Source organism: Cupressus sempervirens, chromosome 2 (assembly GCF_028749045.1).
Source record: "Cupressus sempervirens isolate cs-2001-9-10 chromosome 2, ASM2874904v1, whole genome shotgun sequence".
Taxonomy (NCBI): Eukaryota; Viridiplantae; Streptophyta; class Pinopsida; order Cupressales; family Cupressaceae; genus Cupressus; species Cupressus sempervirens.
Window position 1 is genome coordinate 672,480,038 of NC_143119.1, and position 17,506 is coordinate 672,497,543.

The 17,506-nt window shown below is 36.4% G+C and overlaps 1 protein-coding gene and 1 pseudogene across 3 annotated transcripts in view; one reads left to right on the plus strand and one right to left on the minus strand.

The window, feature by feature from the left end:
- Positions 1-17,506, minus strand: part of LOC149575143 (uncharacterized) — a 114,710-nt gene that overhangs the window by 42,217 nt on the left and 54,987 nt on the right. For all 3 annotated transcript variants that reach the window (XM_089815007.1, XM_089815008.1, XM_089815009.1), the window contains 7 exons: positions 10,976-11,044; positions 10,687-10,833; positions 10,414-10,490; positions 9,805-10,068; positions 7,862-7,974; positions 7,651-7,736; positions 7,513-7,554 (listed from right to left, as the gene is read on the minus strand). In XM_089815007.1, the coding sequence (XP_089671133.1) occupies positions 7,513-7,554; positions 7,651-7,736; positions 7,862-7,974; positions 9,805-10,068; positions 10,414-10,490; positions 10,687-10,833; positions 10,976-11,044 (798 nt within the window). The remainder of the gene's footprint in view (positions 1-7,512; positions 7,555-7,650; positions 7,737-7,861; positions 7,975-9,804; positions 10,069-10,413; positions 10,491-10,686; positions 10,834-10,975; positions 11,045-17,506) is intronic.
- Positions 16,150-17,373, plus strand: LOC149575144 (6-phosphogluconate dehydrogenase, decarboxylating 3, chloroplastic pseudogene; annotated as a pseudogene).

Consider the following 17,506-nt stretch of genomic DNA (forward strand, 5'->3'; position numbering starts at 1 on the left):
TGAACTTACTATTTTAGTAAGTCTAATTTTGCCAGTTGCTATTTTTGGTAGTGCAGTGGGTGGCTTTGGCAGTTGGTCGTCACTTGCAATTGATCGGGTTAATAATTGTTTGAGCTCTTATTTAGTTATTTTTCATTGAGTTGCATTATTATAATAATGTTTATATTATTATAATAATGACTTTACGTGATATTTCTAAAAAAACAAGTTGGAAAGTTTCTAGTGTTGAGTTCTTTTGAGAAACTTCCACGATTTCTGAAGTGGAGTTTTATGGAAACTTTTGCCAACGATAGTTTATAAATAAGAGCTCATTTCATTGGGAAAAGCACACTTGAATATATATTTGTTTTTATTGCCTTTGTGGCTTTTTCCTGAATTCTGAATTGTGAGCCCTTCTTGAAGTATAAGGGTCTCTAAGTCTCTGAAGATTGTTTGAAGTCACAACTGATGTATAGTGGTTTCACTAGGGCAATTTTACTACTGTTTTTAACACATATTGGGCAGCATTTTAAACCCTATCGGGGGCATGATTAATTCATTATAGCTGGACGATCCTTGCATAAGAGTTCTAATGCTATTACTGCCAAGTCTCCTCACTGTTATGGCTATCATTACCACGTCGAGCATCTGCAATAGACGCCACTGTTAAGATGTGGTGATATTGTTTCAATTTGCTGATTGCCTGCGATTAGCATTGGGAGCAATATTAATCATTTCCAAACTGGTGCGTTGAGGAAGGAATTGGTGAGTGCTAAAGCCGCCTTATATATTCTAAAGTCTCCTCTCAACTAGCAGCATAAAGGGTCATGCTACGGAAGAAAAATCAGGTTTCATTATGAATTAAAAATATTGGAATTCGATTCATGATAATTTGTCAAATTCTGTCTTTTCTCTCCAAAGTGATGCCTCCACCCTCATAAAATATGAATTACTAATTAAAGTGATGCCTCCACCCTCGTAAGTTGATGCCCCCAATGGAGCGATGGACATTCAAAGTGAAAACAAGACATCCTCTTGAGGCAAGAGGAAGATGCATGATGATGATAGCACTGATAGTTGTAGAGATGATGAATCAGCAATTGCACAGGCCCTACAAAAGGTAATTGTCTAAAATGAATGGCATACAAAAGGTAATTGTCTAAAATGATGTTTTGTGAGATTTTCCAAGTGATGGGTCATTTAATAAAGGAGTGTCCATATAGTAAACTAGAAGCACACAAGTACTCTTCACACATGGAGGTTCACTTCATCAAAACCCCAAAATGTATTGCTAAGTTGTCATGCAAATCAACGTTAGAATCAAATACAGTACAACTCCAAAGGATGCTCTATTATGTAGTGTTGAACATGTAACAGGAGTTTGTTGTGCAAATAGTGTGGTCTGGGGAACCACAAGGATGCTGAATGAAGAAGTTGTACGATGAAGTATAGGTAATCACTAGACTCCAACCTAAGAAGGCAGTATATCCCAACCCCTATACAGAGAAGAAAAGACTTTGAGAAGCCAAGGGTGACATTGAATGGGAAATGGCAAAGGAGCGAAGAGCCTTAAATGGTGTTCTAGTACTCACTATGGTCAAAGTTTGAGAGAACTATCATGAGACACTTGTTGCAAGCCACCATACTAGTATAGGTATCCAAACTTCTACAAAATATGCCACAACTAAAGATGGTCATAACCAACGTAGTTGGTAACATGCCCATGTTGGAAATAGAATTGCAACAATTGTTATGTTGTCATTGATGTCAAACCTATTGTAGAGACATTTACTAACAGTGTCGAGTGTCATATCTGTTGATTGATGAAGAGGATTTGAAAAAACGAGACAGCAAGATGAGCTAGTCAAGTTGTTGCGAAGAGAGAAGTTAAGTATCATGGAATTACAATGGGCACTTGATAAGTTAGTCACTGACAAGATAATGTGTTCTATAATCATTACATGAAGTAAAGAAGACAAGTGAATTGATGTATAAGTGAAATGACAAGAGTTGAGTTAAACTCTAAGCTTGATTGAGTATCAGTATTAGTTGGTCAATGAAGGAGCTGGAACAGAAGATTAAGGAACTTAAGAAGAAGCCAAACAAACAATACTAGCCGAGTGCTAGTAATGGCCGACCAAGTTGTAGTATCAATCAAGCGTAGTAATGGTTGAGCAAGTCAATAGATGTCGAGTGAGACAGAACAATGTATGTCAAGCTACACAATGAAGACCGAGCATAAGAACTTGGCGATTGCCGAGCGACAACAAAAGTTACAATTCATGAAAGAATCGAGTTTGAGGCCAACACAGTTGATTTTTTGGATTAGTCAAAATGCGTGGATGATAACAATTAATAAGATGGCGTATTTAATGCACAAAGAGAGCTTGTTATGCAATCAAAGGCAAGGATTTCATCAGAAGTTTCTAGGAGTATCAAGAAAGGAGAAGGAGAAAAAAATGATGGAAGGATTCGATGAATCTGACCTAACCCTAAGATCTATAGTGATGTTTAAGTGACAAAAGATCAAAATTACCTATTTAAGGAGGCATAAGAGATGTTTTCTATATTACGATAATAGAAAAGCTTCTATTATTAATTAATGGTTATTTGTTTGTAATCTATAGTAAATATTAGAATGTTTCTAATATTTAGTTAGTTGTAGTTATATGTTAGCTTTCTTTTTTCTTTTAGCTAGAATAGAATATTTCTATTCTTTACGATCGTTTCCTAAGGAAACATCGCTTTATTATTTTGTATATATAGACCTCTCAGTCTCTATTAATAACAAGCAAGTATTTTATCAATTACTTCCGTAATATGGTATCAAAGCCACTCCTTAGATTTTTTCCTAAATCATAATTTCTTTTCTAAAATTATCAGACCCTATTTTCGAAATTATTTTTCTAAAATATTTGCTTCAAAATAGGGTTTGTCTGAGAATATTGACAATCAATATTCATGGTTATTTTTCTGGCCGTTTTTGAAAAAACGTGACTTTTTTTGGGCATTTTCATCCATTTTTTCTACACATCTAGGGTTTGGAGCGATGCCAAGGGTTTCTTAAAACCCTTAGTAACAGATTCAAACCCAAAAACTGTGTTTTTTGCTGCAAATTCACCATTGATTTCAAGATTTTTTCAGCCCAGGACTTTACTGTTTCAAACCCTAATTTTTGGGCTCGAAATTCTTTTTTGATCCATAATATCCTAAGGTTGGTTCATTGTTGATTGGCGATCTTAAGGAGAAGAACAGAGTAGCAAAGAAGTGAGGAGATTAGTGAAGTGTGATTGCTTAAAGGGATGCCAAGTAGATCAGTGATGGAGATGATAATGGAGGTCAGTCAATGAACCAGCAGATGAGCGAATGAAGATCTAAATTTGCAAAGTGAGTTGTGTTTTACAGATAAACCTGCTATTACATTCTAACCATTGTGCAATCAAAATCCTTTAATCAAGGTTGACCTAACAATCATTTTGTAAATCCTTTAATCAAGATGACATTCTAATGGAATGACCCAAAGTCCTCTAACAAGACCGCTCCTAATAGGATGATTAAATCCTTTAACATGGTCAAATTCAACAGTGTGTTTTGTACCCTTTAACAGGGTTGGCTCTTAACTGAGCTCACTTCAGAAGAGTGAAAAAGTGGTAGCATGTTACATGGTGGTTTTTCCCAAATTGGGTTTCCACGTTAAATCCTAGTATCAAAAAAGTCATTTACTTGTGTGAATGTTACTTTATGCATGTTAGTTTTACAATAGTTTATTTTATTGTTAGTTGGCACATATATATAGAATAGAGAGTTAAAGAATGTTATACTGCTGATATATAGCTATATGGACCGAGTTGTTTGGTGAGATTGTTTGAAGTTGTTAAAAGTTAATTTGGTACATTTGGACCTAAGGATTATTGATTCACCCCCGCGCCCCCCCCCCCCCCCCTCTCAATTATTCTAAATCATTCTAACAAGCCATTCGCCAAGAGCATGACAAATCAATGAAGAAGCAAATAGAGGGTCTAGCCACTAACCCATTGCTATTGACTATAAGTGTTGGCAAGAATCCTTTTGTTGTCAAGATGGATATAATCAGACAGAAGTTGACAAATACCATTGTCAACGAAAGCTTAGGAATCAATGTGCTGCCAAAGGAAACTTAAAAGTGCCTGGGTAAGCCAACAGTTTGGCTGCCGACCTTCCACTTGGTAGGTGTTGACCAGCACAACATCAAACTCAACATTTCTTTCTAGATTTTGTGGTCATTCCATTGGCAAAGGTGTATAATTCTCTTCTTGAAAAGGGTTGACTGATCAAGGCATATACAAACAACGATTCAAAAAACACACTCTATTGAGAGTGATGGTAGGAAGTACGCCACCGACTTGAGGTTTCAAGCAGTGAGGCAGCAGTTGGCATCAGACTCGAAGTCTGAGGGCGGAGAGTTCGGGTTGGATGAAGGATAATGGAATCAATGATGAAGGGGTGTTGGAATTTGGAAGTTGCTTGGAGGATGAGACAAACCCTCTCAATGGACTATTCCATTGGCAAATGGAGCACTATGGGATATTTGCGCCAACGTGTAATTTTCTTGAAGCTGCAACTCTTGGTAAAGAGAAACCAATGAAAGTGCGTAAATTTATGGACGATACATCTAACAGTACAAAAACAAAAGATGGAAAGAAAAAAAACTTGATAGTGCAGAGATGGAAAATAGAAAGCACAAAATGAGGACTATGCAAAGGCCATTGTTTAATTCATACTTTGCACAAATTTATAAATCCCACTCCTGATCTAAGTATGGTTGTTTTTATCTTGGCAAGCACTTGGCACTAGTGAGGAGTGAAAAGAAGAAAACTGATTTGGCATCACTCCCAGGTTGGAGAAAACATCTTGTGAGGATCCCATGGCAACAATTTCCTCCCTTTGAAGTAGGTTTTAGCCAATTACATGCCATATGCCACATTCCAAATGGCACCCACACCACAACTTTTCTTTCTCACGACAGTACAACACCATACACAGTAATTCTTAGTCCCACATATGATGGCGTTCTATGTTTTGTTGGGCAGCTTGTGAGTCTTCATGTACGGCCTTTGTGTTCCATAAGACATTTTCATCTCCATGTTACTGAAAACAATTCCATCGTGTGGGTACATCAATCCCTATGATAATTTGTCTAAGCCATTAACGTATGACAATTTTACCATGTACATATAAAATTCCATCACGTGTGGATGGGACAACTCCACATATAGGCACAACAAATATACAGTTCATCATGAACAACCATCTCATAATGTAGGACCAACACATATCTCAAGCATTACAGGGTCATTTTTGCAATCCATACGGACCCTCAAAACAGCTATATATCTTCATTTCATACGTTGTATGAATCATCCAATTAGTCGTACTCCACAGAGTTATTCCAGAATCATTTTTCCATATAGGGAAAACATGATGATATTTAGTGCTTTTGTAAATATAACCCTCTGCACATTATCTGTCTGTACAGGTCTTCAAGCTGCCCCTACCATAGGGAGTACGGCTCAGTGTTAAATCTCTATCCAATGCACAAATATGGCCAACACCATTCACATGCCACTCCTTAAGCCTGTCATACAGTGTAATAAATTCATTACTGCATTGTCCATGTATTCTGTTGTACGAGGTGCAAAGAGCCATTCTAAGTTTAATGTACAGTTGGCAACATAGCATCAGGAAGTCTGTACGGGTGAACCATGTGGCACATTGTGGAAGTAACTTGGCAATGAGGCAGCACCTTGACAAAAGGGGCAAGTGGGTGTGGCAATTGCAGAATCATAAGTTTGTTTGGCTTCTGCAACTTCTACAACATAGTTTTCACATAAAATCTCTAATTTGGAGCTCTTTGAACATTATTCTTGGCATCTTGAAAAGTCAGGAAAATGATGCATGTCATGGAGTTTTGTGTGGTCCTGAACATGCGAATCTGGTCTTGGTGGCAGGCTGCGGCCCCAACCCCATTTTATTTTTGAAGTACACTAAAACTTTGAGTTTGCATAATGGCAATTATCATCAAAACTCTTGTCATTAGTCTTCCTGGTTATTAATTAATGTATACTTGTCATCTAGAAAACAACTTTTTCTTTTTGGGGGGATGATGTAGTTGGCATAAAGTGCCTATTCTTATGTTGGATAATATTGGTTATCTGTCTATGTATTAATTGTCCATATTAAGTTTAGTATCACTCTCAGGTTGGTTGGTTGACGATTTTGTCCCCTTGGAAGGTATGGCATTGTCAGGTAAATTGTTATCCTTGGCCAACCATCCCTGGTATTCTTCTCTTTAATGAATCATGAGCTAATAAAGATATATTTTACTCCTATATCTGATACGCACTACCATTTGTATTATTAATCCACATATGTAAATTCTCAGGAATGGCATTGAACAGATGGCTGATTGCAAGCCTTCATGTACACCTGTGGAAAAAGGCTGAAGCTATCAGCCAAATCAGATTCACCTGTGGTGAATGAGTCAGCTTTTCGGCAACCTGCATGCAGCCTAAACTATCTTACAGCCACTAGACCTGATCTAAGTTATGTTGTGAACTCTATATCTCATTTCATGACAGCCTCTAAGGCAGAAGATTGGGTTCCCACAAAGTGTGTACTATGATATGTGAAAGGAACACCAAACTTTGGCCATTTTCTATAATAGAAGCAAAGATCCTTAACTGATTGGTTTTACAATCTCATATTGGGAAATTTCTGTTGATGACAGGAAGCCTACTTTTGAGTATGTCTTCAATCCCAGTACAGGTGCAGTTACATGGACGAGTTAGAAGCATCAGATTTTAGCTCCTTCCTTGACAAAAGCAGAATATTAGGGAATTGCTAAAGTACCATGTGAGACAGTATGGCAACGAAAAATGCTTTCTGACATGAAATTGTCTCAACGAGAGCCTTCAAACTTGTTATGTGACAATCAAAGGGTGCTAAACTTAACAAGAATCCAGGCTTCCACATGCAAACCAAACATGGAAAGCTTCATTGTCATTTCATCAAAAAGCTTGTTGAAGATGGAACTATGATGTGGCAATATGTTCCACTTGAGGACCAGACAGTAGATATCCTTGCTAAGTCTCTAAAATTTAGGGGGCAACTTGATATAGTTGATAGAATGAACATCAAGGGAGGGTATTGGAGTAATATTAGTATATTTCTTATTGAATGGTCACTTAGTATACTTCAATTACTTTAGCTAGTTTCTATTTCCTATTTCACTTAATAACTTTTATATAGAACTCAAATGATATACAGTTTCTGGTGACCAGCTATTTCTTATTGTATACCCATGCATGGTTTAGCTCTGCCCATGAAAGATGCTATCTTTTAACATTGTGTATCTATGTATAGTTCAACTCAGCCAAGTAAAAATGCACAAGTTTTGAAAACATCATATCTAGACAGCCATCCACATGAAGTGGAAAATATTCATGATTCCAAAGAAAATATGTTACAGAATCCAGATGTACTCTTAGCAGATACCTGTGAGCTTTGAGTTCGTTGTGGGCTCGAAGATGGGAGAACCTGCAAATGGTGCACTATGTTGGTAATATATAGTAATATATACAAACTAGAACTGTCAAACAAACTTGAACATATATGTATCTTTTAGAATCGCACCACTTCCAGATCTACATCTGCAGACGTAACTTTGAAGCGTCCTTTTTGTTGTACAATTGGTACTTTTGACTTTTCTTCCAAGTTATCTGTCACAAACAAATGACAAATGCAACATACAGCCCAAAAATCGTAAACACATGCTAGTAAACATAATATGCATAAAAGAACTGAGACAAAAATCAGATGAAATTATAGGGACATTTACACATGCCTGATGATTTAGGTCCTAATGAACTGTCTGTGGAACACACATCACCAGCCGTGCTAGAAACCAATGGCCCACTCAAATTTCGCTCACGGCAAGGTCGGCTTTGGTGTTTGTTCCTGTAAATAGCAAAAACGAAAGAACGGCATAAAATATGAACATGATCAATATGTGAAAACGATCAGCTCCAGCACATACTGCTCAGATTCTTTTCTGCAATTTACTTGGATTTTAAAAATACCTGAAAGTCTGAATATACTTTGTGTCCTATTTACTACATACCCGAAAAATCGTGTCCATAGCAAAGCCCAGATGGAAAACAAGGATTTTTTATCACTATTCACAATAAACAAAAAGAAAAACATTACAAGGAACCAACAAAGACAGTGTCTATGGAAAAACCCGACCCTTGAAAAAGAATGTTGAATAGGATAATCAGAACATAACAGGAACTGCCAAACATTTTTTGTGCGGTGCATGCTTATGCTTCCACACAGATCCTTTCCAATATGGAAGAAGCTTGTCTACCAGACATAGAGAGGTAGAAAGCCAGGAGGGTCATTAGATGGATATAATACTCTTGCTGGCCAAACTTGAGAATCCTTCTCAAGCTTTGGCATAACAAAGATTAACTTTCTACAGTGGAATAGGAGCATTGATGCCCTATGTATAGGCATTGGGCCTTTGAGGCACCAACTGCAAAGGTATAAGTTCTTGTGGAACACTTCCCCACAGAAATAACATACAATTCACTGGGTGGATTGAAAGACAACAATAGACTTATTTTAATGCTTATTGAAACAAAGTGCACTTATTTTACATTATTTCATTATTAATTTTGTGATGATGGATTTCCTAAGCACCAAGGCTGCTGTTTCAGTGTTAAATTGAAAGTTTATTTTTAAGTTCCAAACCATGTGTTTCCTGTTTGTGTTCATACCTCTTATAAGCCACTACCTAGTGTGATCTATAATCAATTCTTGAATTGGTGACAATTAACTGATCAATGGCTCCCTCATTCATGGCAAACAACCAACAAATCAGTTCCTCAAATTCATGGCAAGTTACGTGACAAATTTGAGACCAATCCAGTTTCTTATTCCACTTTTCAAGTTTCCTAACTGAAATCCCCACCTGTTGCTTGGGCACCACCACTACCTCCCCCCCACCACACCACACTAACTCTAATCTAAAGTCTATGTTTATTTGTTTTCTTCGAATCAAAGAAGCATGGCAGGAATGAGACATGAGGTCAACCCTGTGACAGTCAAGAAACATCGTGGATGTCTCAGGTCATCCTAGATACAGCCAGGTGTCCAGTGATTGCAATGCATCAAAAATTCCATGACCAGGTAAGGACATCGCACACTGTCTGTGTGCCATAAACATCACCAAGTACACATTTGGGCAGACTCGGGAGACTCATCCCCATGTAACACACTCTTTTTCCTAGCCATGACAAATTTTTTGTTATACTACTTTGTAAATCCCCCATAGTTGCCCAAAACAACAGCGAAAACAAATCAGATTAATAGCCACACATCACCAAAGTAAAAAGTGGTTCAATGAACTTTACAGCTGCAATCAATCTCCTTGATTTGAAGATTTAATCCACGTATTCTATGTCCATAGAACATATCTTATTATAAATTTGTATGCACCTCACAACACAATCCATACTGTACAATTCTTCTTACATTCAATGTCCTAAATCTGTTTAATGAAATGGATCTGATGAGATTGGGATGACATAAACAAAAAATTTGATAAAAAGAGAAATGAAAAGTACTTTCTAAAGCCTGATAAATACCAGGAATTCACTCAATGGGTTAGTGGAAACTGGAAAGTCAATATTTGAATTTTAGATCCATTCCCCTACACTTCAGTACCAAGAACATATTACTATTTTAGTGAAAAGCTGCTCCAAAAAAGCAATTATTGAATCTTGCCTGTTAACATCTCCAACTCGTAATCTGTAAGATGCATGCACATGCTCTGGTACAAGCGGACCACTCAATACTTTGCGGCCTTGTGTTGAGGCAGAATTTCCATCCTCAAGAAGCTTCAACTTCTTATCATCATTCTTAATCTTCTCAGCATTACCTTTCTGGATTTGCATATCCTGAGTTCTAGTAGATTCAGGCTTCATATATCGGCATTCTTTCCATGTTGGGCTGTCACACTGATCGTCATCAAAGATATCAAATTGCCCTCTGCAAAATTTATATTGAAAAACCAATTTCAGTTGTATTTTGTAAACTAGTCATTACTATATTTGAGCTCAGAAACATTATAATTTCTGATTTTGAATCCAATTTCACTTATAACCTCTGATCCAAAATGTAGCCTTTAAATAATGGCTAATTAGAAATTAATATAAAGAATATTGTATAAATAATAATAGTAATGACATCAACTATCAAACCTTATATACGTACTATTTGCCCAGAAGAAACTAAAATCCCCACCATTAATACAGATTACTACCTTGTTTGCCTTCCACATAACTTTATCAAAATAAAAAGACAAATCAATAGCTTGAACAAAATAATCCATACTTGAGACCATTTAGACAGCGAAGTGGCAAACTAGATGTCAGAGACTCTGGCGGAAATTGGATCAGATTGTCTCCATCCTGGAAAGTCAGTTGTGTTATAAAAATGTTTTGTGGCCTCCAATAATCATTTTCAGTAAAACAAAAATGATAGTCTTTACACATTCATTACCTAATTATCACATGTCATCGAGAAAAAACACTCCTGTAAAAATTCTCTTGTAGCCTTCTATATCAAAACTATTACCTTTTTGTTTTAGTAAACAAGCCCACTTACCTTTTCAGAAGTCTCTTCTTTATGTGTGAGAGGGGACGCGGGAGATTGAATATATGATGGTTTATCAATTTGGTCCTTATTTCCCTTTGTTGGCATTTGAGTATCCGCCTCATATTTTATGGAAGAAATTTCATCATCATCTTTAATCTATGTAAAAGACAATAGAATCAGGCCAAGATAAGGGCATTAATAATAAAGGCACAAAATGTAATAAGCAAACAATGAATGCAAACATGAATTATTTCAACAGACTTCCACTTATTTGTCAGGAGGACCATATATTCCATACCAAAGCAGCTTGAGCTTTTAAGTCTTCTAGATCAAAGTTCCAGGCACTGATCCCTCGCTTGTACTCATTCTAAATTCATAAAATGAGATGACAATTTAGCAAACCATAGTTTTATTATATCTTTATGCTAACTCTAATCCAGTTGCTCTTCAAGCTCATTTTTGCATTTGTGAATGAATAAACATCCTTATACATAGCGTACAATGAGTAAAACCATTTTCTGCAGAATTCTCATTTGCAATCCTTTGGAATGCACTCTCTGGATTAGATAATATGAAACTTAAACACATATATATAGATATATAACATGCATATACTATGATGGAATGCTTATAAAGCACGACAAAATTAGTAAAATACACATGAAACCAATTACAACATAGTGATAGAACATGACAAAACTTGAAGAGTGCAGATAAACTGTCAATGGAATAGAGTGAAAGAGGAATGAATGATCTCCACAAGAATAACTGATTAAAATGCTAATTTACCACTAAGTACTATCAGAGACACTTAAAAAAAAATCCGTGATCCAGATGCATGAGGGTTGGAAGAACAGGCATAGAAACAAGTACCATAGATGAACTATTTTTTTTGAACTCCACTTATATATAAAACATATTAACCCTTAAACAATATAATAGGACTCAAATAAAGATGAAGCTCAAATTTATTAAAATAGAAGAAAGGAGCAAGGTATAATGAAATGGTAGTGAAGAACATGTTGGGTACAAAAATCACTGCTCCATAGTCCTAGAACTAAGCCTCAAGGCCAGGGATTGTAGTTCTCATTCATAAGAGTAAATCAAGGATTCACCAATCATAAGAGTAACAAAGGTTCATCACCAGAATATGGAGGGCTTTAAAGCCAACAAATAATATTTGGATTATCTCTTGTCATGACCCTTTTCTCCTGACATGACTCAAACCCTATTAATTAAAAATAGTATACTTAAACACTAGCAATTTAATTATATTATATTATATAAATTTTAATGATTAAAAACAAAAATAACTAAATATATAATACAGATGATAAATAATAACAAAATAATAAACTAAATCAATTCAAGTTCTAGGCATCAAAATAGGTCTAATTGGTCCTATATGTGGGAAGGTATTTCTTTTTTTCGGCAAGCTCCCAATGTATGCCAATGAAATTTAAGTCACTGACAATGATGGATTTAGTTCAATCCCCAATATCTAGCTTCATAATCCTAGAACCCAATTTCACCCTCAAGGCCAAGATTGCCATTCATAAGGGTGTAAAACAATGGTTCAACAACAACTATGGAGGGTTTATGGCCAATCGACAATAGTGGGTGTGTACTTCGAGTAAAACTTAGATTCAGGAGGGAATTTCTATAGATTCCACCAAGGGACATATGCATGAATTTAGCTCATGTGCTGTGTTGAAATTTGATAGGTTTTTCTAAACACCTATAGTTTTGATATTAGTCAAAATAAGTTGCTTCGTGATAAAGAAACTGATATTATTTGCATTTATGTGTTAAAGATTGTTAGAAGTTGTAATCTTTCCTTGGTGTGTTTATAAACCAAGGTTAGAACTCCTTTCTTTATTGTTGTAATATATTAGGATATAAGCCAAGGTATCCTAATATATTTCTTTTTTGTCCTTTTTCCACTACATCTTATTTTGTCATCTAGTGGAATATGTGAGGACAAATATATATTGTAATTTCTAATTTTAGATTATTCCTCCTTAAGAGGAATCTCACACTTGGCCCCACACACTTATGAATGGTGGCATTCATAGACATGGGAGTTACATTCTAACTCCTCTCTCTCATCTCTATTTAAGAGATGACCCTCTTCTCTCATTTAACAATGAGGTTTCTTCCTCTTCTCAAATATTGTATGAGCCATTGCTCTCTTGCTCTCTCTCTTTTTCTTCTTAGGCTTTTCATGCCTCATTCATAATGTCACAAGGGGTTTTCTTTGCTTTCCCCTTTCCAAATATCTTGTCTCATGGTGTTGGAGCTTGAAGCTTTCTCTCTCCTATTTTATGGTAATATCTTTTCATGCATTAACTCTCTTAGATTCTTTCCTGGTCTTGCTTATTTACATATTTCTTTTTCCATTTCTAACATGGTATCAGAGCAGTTTAATCTTTGTTTTGAGTGTTTGCATGAAGGTACGATTCGAAGGAGACTCTTGAGAGAGATTTCACTAATTTCTTCTTTAATCTTCTTAAAATGGAAGAAATTGAATTTTTTTTGAGTTTGGCTAGTTTACCGCCAAACCCGATTAACTTCTATTTGCTCTAATTTGTGCAGGTTACTTCTTATTTTCTATTATTTTTCATCTAACCCCCTTTGGAAGGCTTGCCGCCAAAGGGTTTTCCTATCTTGATATCAATGTTTGTTAAAAATTGTGATTAATTTTTTTTTTTTTAATTTCTTAAGTATGATTCAGTCTTATCGGACAGCCTCTTTAATGGTATATTGAAGATTTTTCGTGTTGTCTTGTTATTGAGTTGCGTTGTTGTTTGCCGAGGTTCTTTGGCTGCCATTTTTTAGCGTTACATTTGTGTGAATCACATACATGACCCACGATCTAGGCAATAAAGAAAACTCAAAACTCTCAGTCAGAAAATATCCGCTGTAATCTCAATCAGAAAACTCTCCAACTCGCCGCGATTCCACTCTGCAAAAGCCTCTGTCAGTTCCTAATTCGTCAAACCCCCAACATGCTTGAGCACATCATAAGCCTCGGAAATCAGCTGCATATCCCCATACTCAATACCATTGTGGATCATCTTAACAATGTTCCCGGAGGTATCATTAGGAACTAAATTAATCACTGATATGAATACTCCTTTTGTTGATGAAACTTTGTATAGACAGTTGGTAGGAAGTTTAAATTATTTAACTCTTACTAGACCTGATATTGCTTATAGTGTTGGTTTAGTTTCTCGATTTATGTCTAAACCTCAACAAACTCATTTTAAAGTTGCTAAACACATCTTAAGGTACATTAAAGAAACTATTAATATAGGATTATTTTATGATGCAAATTCTGAATTTATTTTACATGGCTATTCTGATTCCGATCTAGGTGGAGATCCCAATGATGGGAAATCCACTTGTGGTTATTGTTTCTTTGTTGGCTCAGGTGCAATTTCTTGGAAAAGCAAAAAAGAACACTCTATTTCCCTTTGCTCAACTGAAGCTGAATACAAAGGTTGTACCAATGCAGCTAAGGAAGCTTTGTGGATTAGAAGACTTCTTAATGATTTGGGTCTACCTCAACAATCATCTACACCTATACATTGTGCCAATCAAAGTGCTATTGCCTTGGCAAAGAATCCATTTTATCATGCACGAACCAAACATATTTCACTTCAACATCACTTCATTCGAGAACAAGTTGAAGACAAGAAAATTATTTTTCTTTATTGTAAAGGAGAAGATCAAGTGGCTGATATTTTAACCAAACCACTTTCTAAAGAGAGATTTCAGTTCCATTGTAAAAATTTGGGTTTACAACCCGTTGATGTTGGGGTAATTACATCAAAGGGTATTAAACCCATAATTTACAAAAATCTGCAACTTAATCTTCAATATGAAGTAATTTGATTGTCTTCAAGCCATATGGTACATTTGCAGATCCAAGAGAAGTACATGAGTCCTTTGAAAGTGGAAGCATAGACACCTCTTCATATGTGGAAAACCAAGAAGGTTCTTTGATGGACCACCTGAAAAACAGAAGAACAACAAGACAAATATCCACAAGTAGAATTTCCTCTTATATTCAAATTAGAAATCCTTTTGAATGAGGATAAGAAAATTTTCATAGAGACATAGAGGAAAATAAAACATGTGACCACAAAACAATGGAGATAACCTGATATCAAGATAAATTATATGCTCAAAAAATTGTCAACAAGGACAAATTGAGTAAAAAGCTTGATCAATGCTCTCATGAAAAGAATATTATACTAATGCACAAATTACCACAGACAAGGCCAACTAATGAAACGTGCATCAACATTGCATCAATCATGTGGATATAGACAGTCCACTTAATGAATCATCCCACTGCAAGTTAATGGGGGTGTCCCTCTATAACGTGCATGACTCATGATTTAAGCAATAATGTATGCAGATCATTATCACATTAATATAGGAAAATAACATAAAGGAGAGACATGCTGATCAAATTAGAATTATCATGATATGATAGGATAATCAAAAGAATGGATTATGAGGATATAACAACAGATTGCCTTCAAATTGGATCAAATCATCTGAATTTGGAGAGAAAACTCCAATAATAACATCCTCTTCATTGAGGAACAAAAATGGAACAAGATGGAGGGAAACTCCATAAAAATATTATCCTATCAAAATGGAACAGATAGGATCAAATGGAGGGAAACTCCATATAAAATGAGTGCATACCAATATAGGATGGAGGAATACTCCATGGGCCAGATAAGGAAACTCTGTATCAGTTATACTGAGGTGACCTACATAGTTAACCTTGAAAAAATATTAAGCTCCCTATGCAACTCAAAAAAAATATCATATAAATCGTGTATATCAATGGTATAATACCATAAAGTGCCAACATGGGCATAGAACAATGCTATAAAAGCATAAAAGTGCAGCTATGGGCACATCAAAATATCAAAATGAAGGCAAATGTGTAAGATTACTCATAATCCAATCAGAATTAAGTAAAATGATTTAAGGAAGATCAACTAAATATAGATATCAGGTATAAAACGCCATTGAGGGTAAACATGAGTACTCAATTCATTTTGTGAAGGTATAAAGGATGGACCCACCATTAAAACAAGAATCTTCCTGAATTATTATAAATGAGGATATTTAAAAAAAACTTAACTTTTTATGTTAAAAATAAAAATAAAACTTTGATTAGTTTTAATTTTTAATTCTAAGATAACTTCTCAAAAAGAAAAATCCTCCTTAAACTTCTCCCTATTCTTACTTAAAACCATGTATAATAGTAAGAGAGATTTAAAATAAAATATGGCACTGGTGTTTGAGCTGTCTGACTATGAATGATTACATGCCAAAAATAGGTTGACAAAAGGCAATGATAAAAGCAAATGATACCTCTGTCAAGAGCTCAAAAAAGAAAAAGAATCTTGCATGCTAAAAAAAGGTTTTGACAGCTATAACGATATGGACGAGTTTGAAGAAATGATGGCAAAGCACAATCTTCCTCCTCGTCCACTACAAAGCCTCCAAATTAAAGTATTCGCTTTTTGTGAGTATGCAAAAGAAAAAGCGAGCAAAGTGTAACAGCGGCAAAGAATGAGCATATCACTACAATAACCCCAACTATCTTCAACCGTGATTTTCTATCTTTGCAGAAAATCAAAAAAGATCAGGGTGTATATGATCTCTATGCCGAGACCTATGCCATTTATCGTAGCCACAAGTATACTATTCGGTTTTACAATAGGCAATCCGTACAAGACCCACAGTGCACAATTCAGAATCGTCATAGCATATGGAATACCTGAAAACCCTCGCGTGTTTTTCCATTTGATTATCTTGTCAAAGGTCGAATCTGGCCGAGAGGAAGAGGAAATGAAGGTTGGATCAGGGGTAGACTAATAGAGGCGCACTTCTTCCCTGAAACCCAAACTAATACTGCCATTGTCTCCCTCGTTGGCCTCAACGATTGCCTTTGCCACCGCAATGCCTCTCCCGGAGGCAAAAGTGAGCACAGTAGGAAACCCTGAGATGAAGTGCAGGGGACGCATATCGAGTCCCAACGTCTCATCAAAGGGGCCAAGTTGCAGTTGATCTCCCGGGCAGAGGCGCACCTATGTTGGTGAGGGCAGCTCCGGGAACATTGTTAAGATGGTCCACAATGGTATTGAGTATGGGGATATGCAGCTGATTTCCGAGGCTTATGATGTGCTCAAGCATGTTGGGGGTTTGACGAATCAGGAACTTGCAGAGGCTTTTGCAGAGTGGAATCGCGGCGAGCTGGAGAGTTTTCTGATTGAGATTATAGCGGATATTTTTACTGTCAAAGATGAGCACGGCACCGGGGAGCTCGTCGATAAGATTTTGGACAAGACTGGCATGAAGGGGACCGGAAAATGGACGGTGCAGCAGGCCGCTGAGTTGTCGATTGCCGCGCCAACTATTGCGGCTTCGCTGGACAGTAGGTATCTGAGCGGGCTCAAGGAGGAGCGCGTGGCTGCAGCTAAAATATTCGAAGAAGCAGGGTTAGGGATACGGCCTTTGAGCTTGATTTCTGGTGTGAACAAGAAGCAATTGGTGGACGATGTGCGTAAAGCTCTATATGCCTCCAAGATCTGTAGTTACGCCCAGGGAATGAATCTTCTGAGGGTTAAGAGCATCGATGGGGTGGGAAAATCAATTTGTTAGCCCGATGAACGGGCAAATGCAGAAATTTTGTATGTGATTCACACAATTGTAACACTAAAAAATGGCAGCCAAAGAACCTCGGCAAACAGCAACGCAACTCAATAACAAGACAGCACAAAAAATCTTCAATATA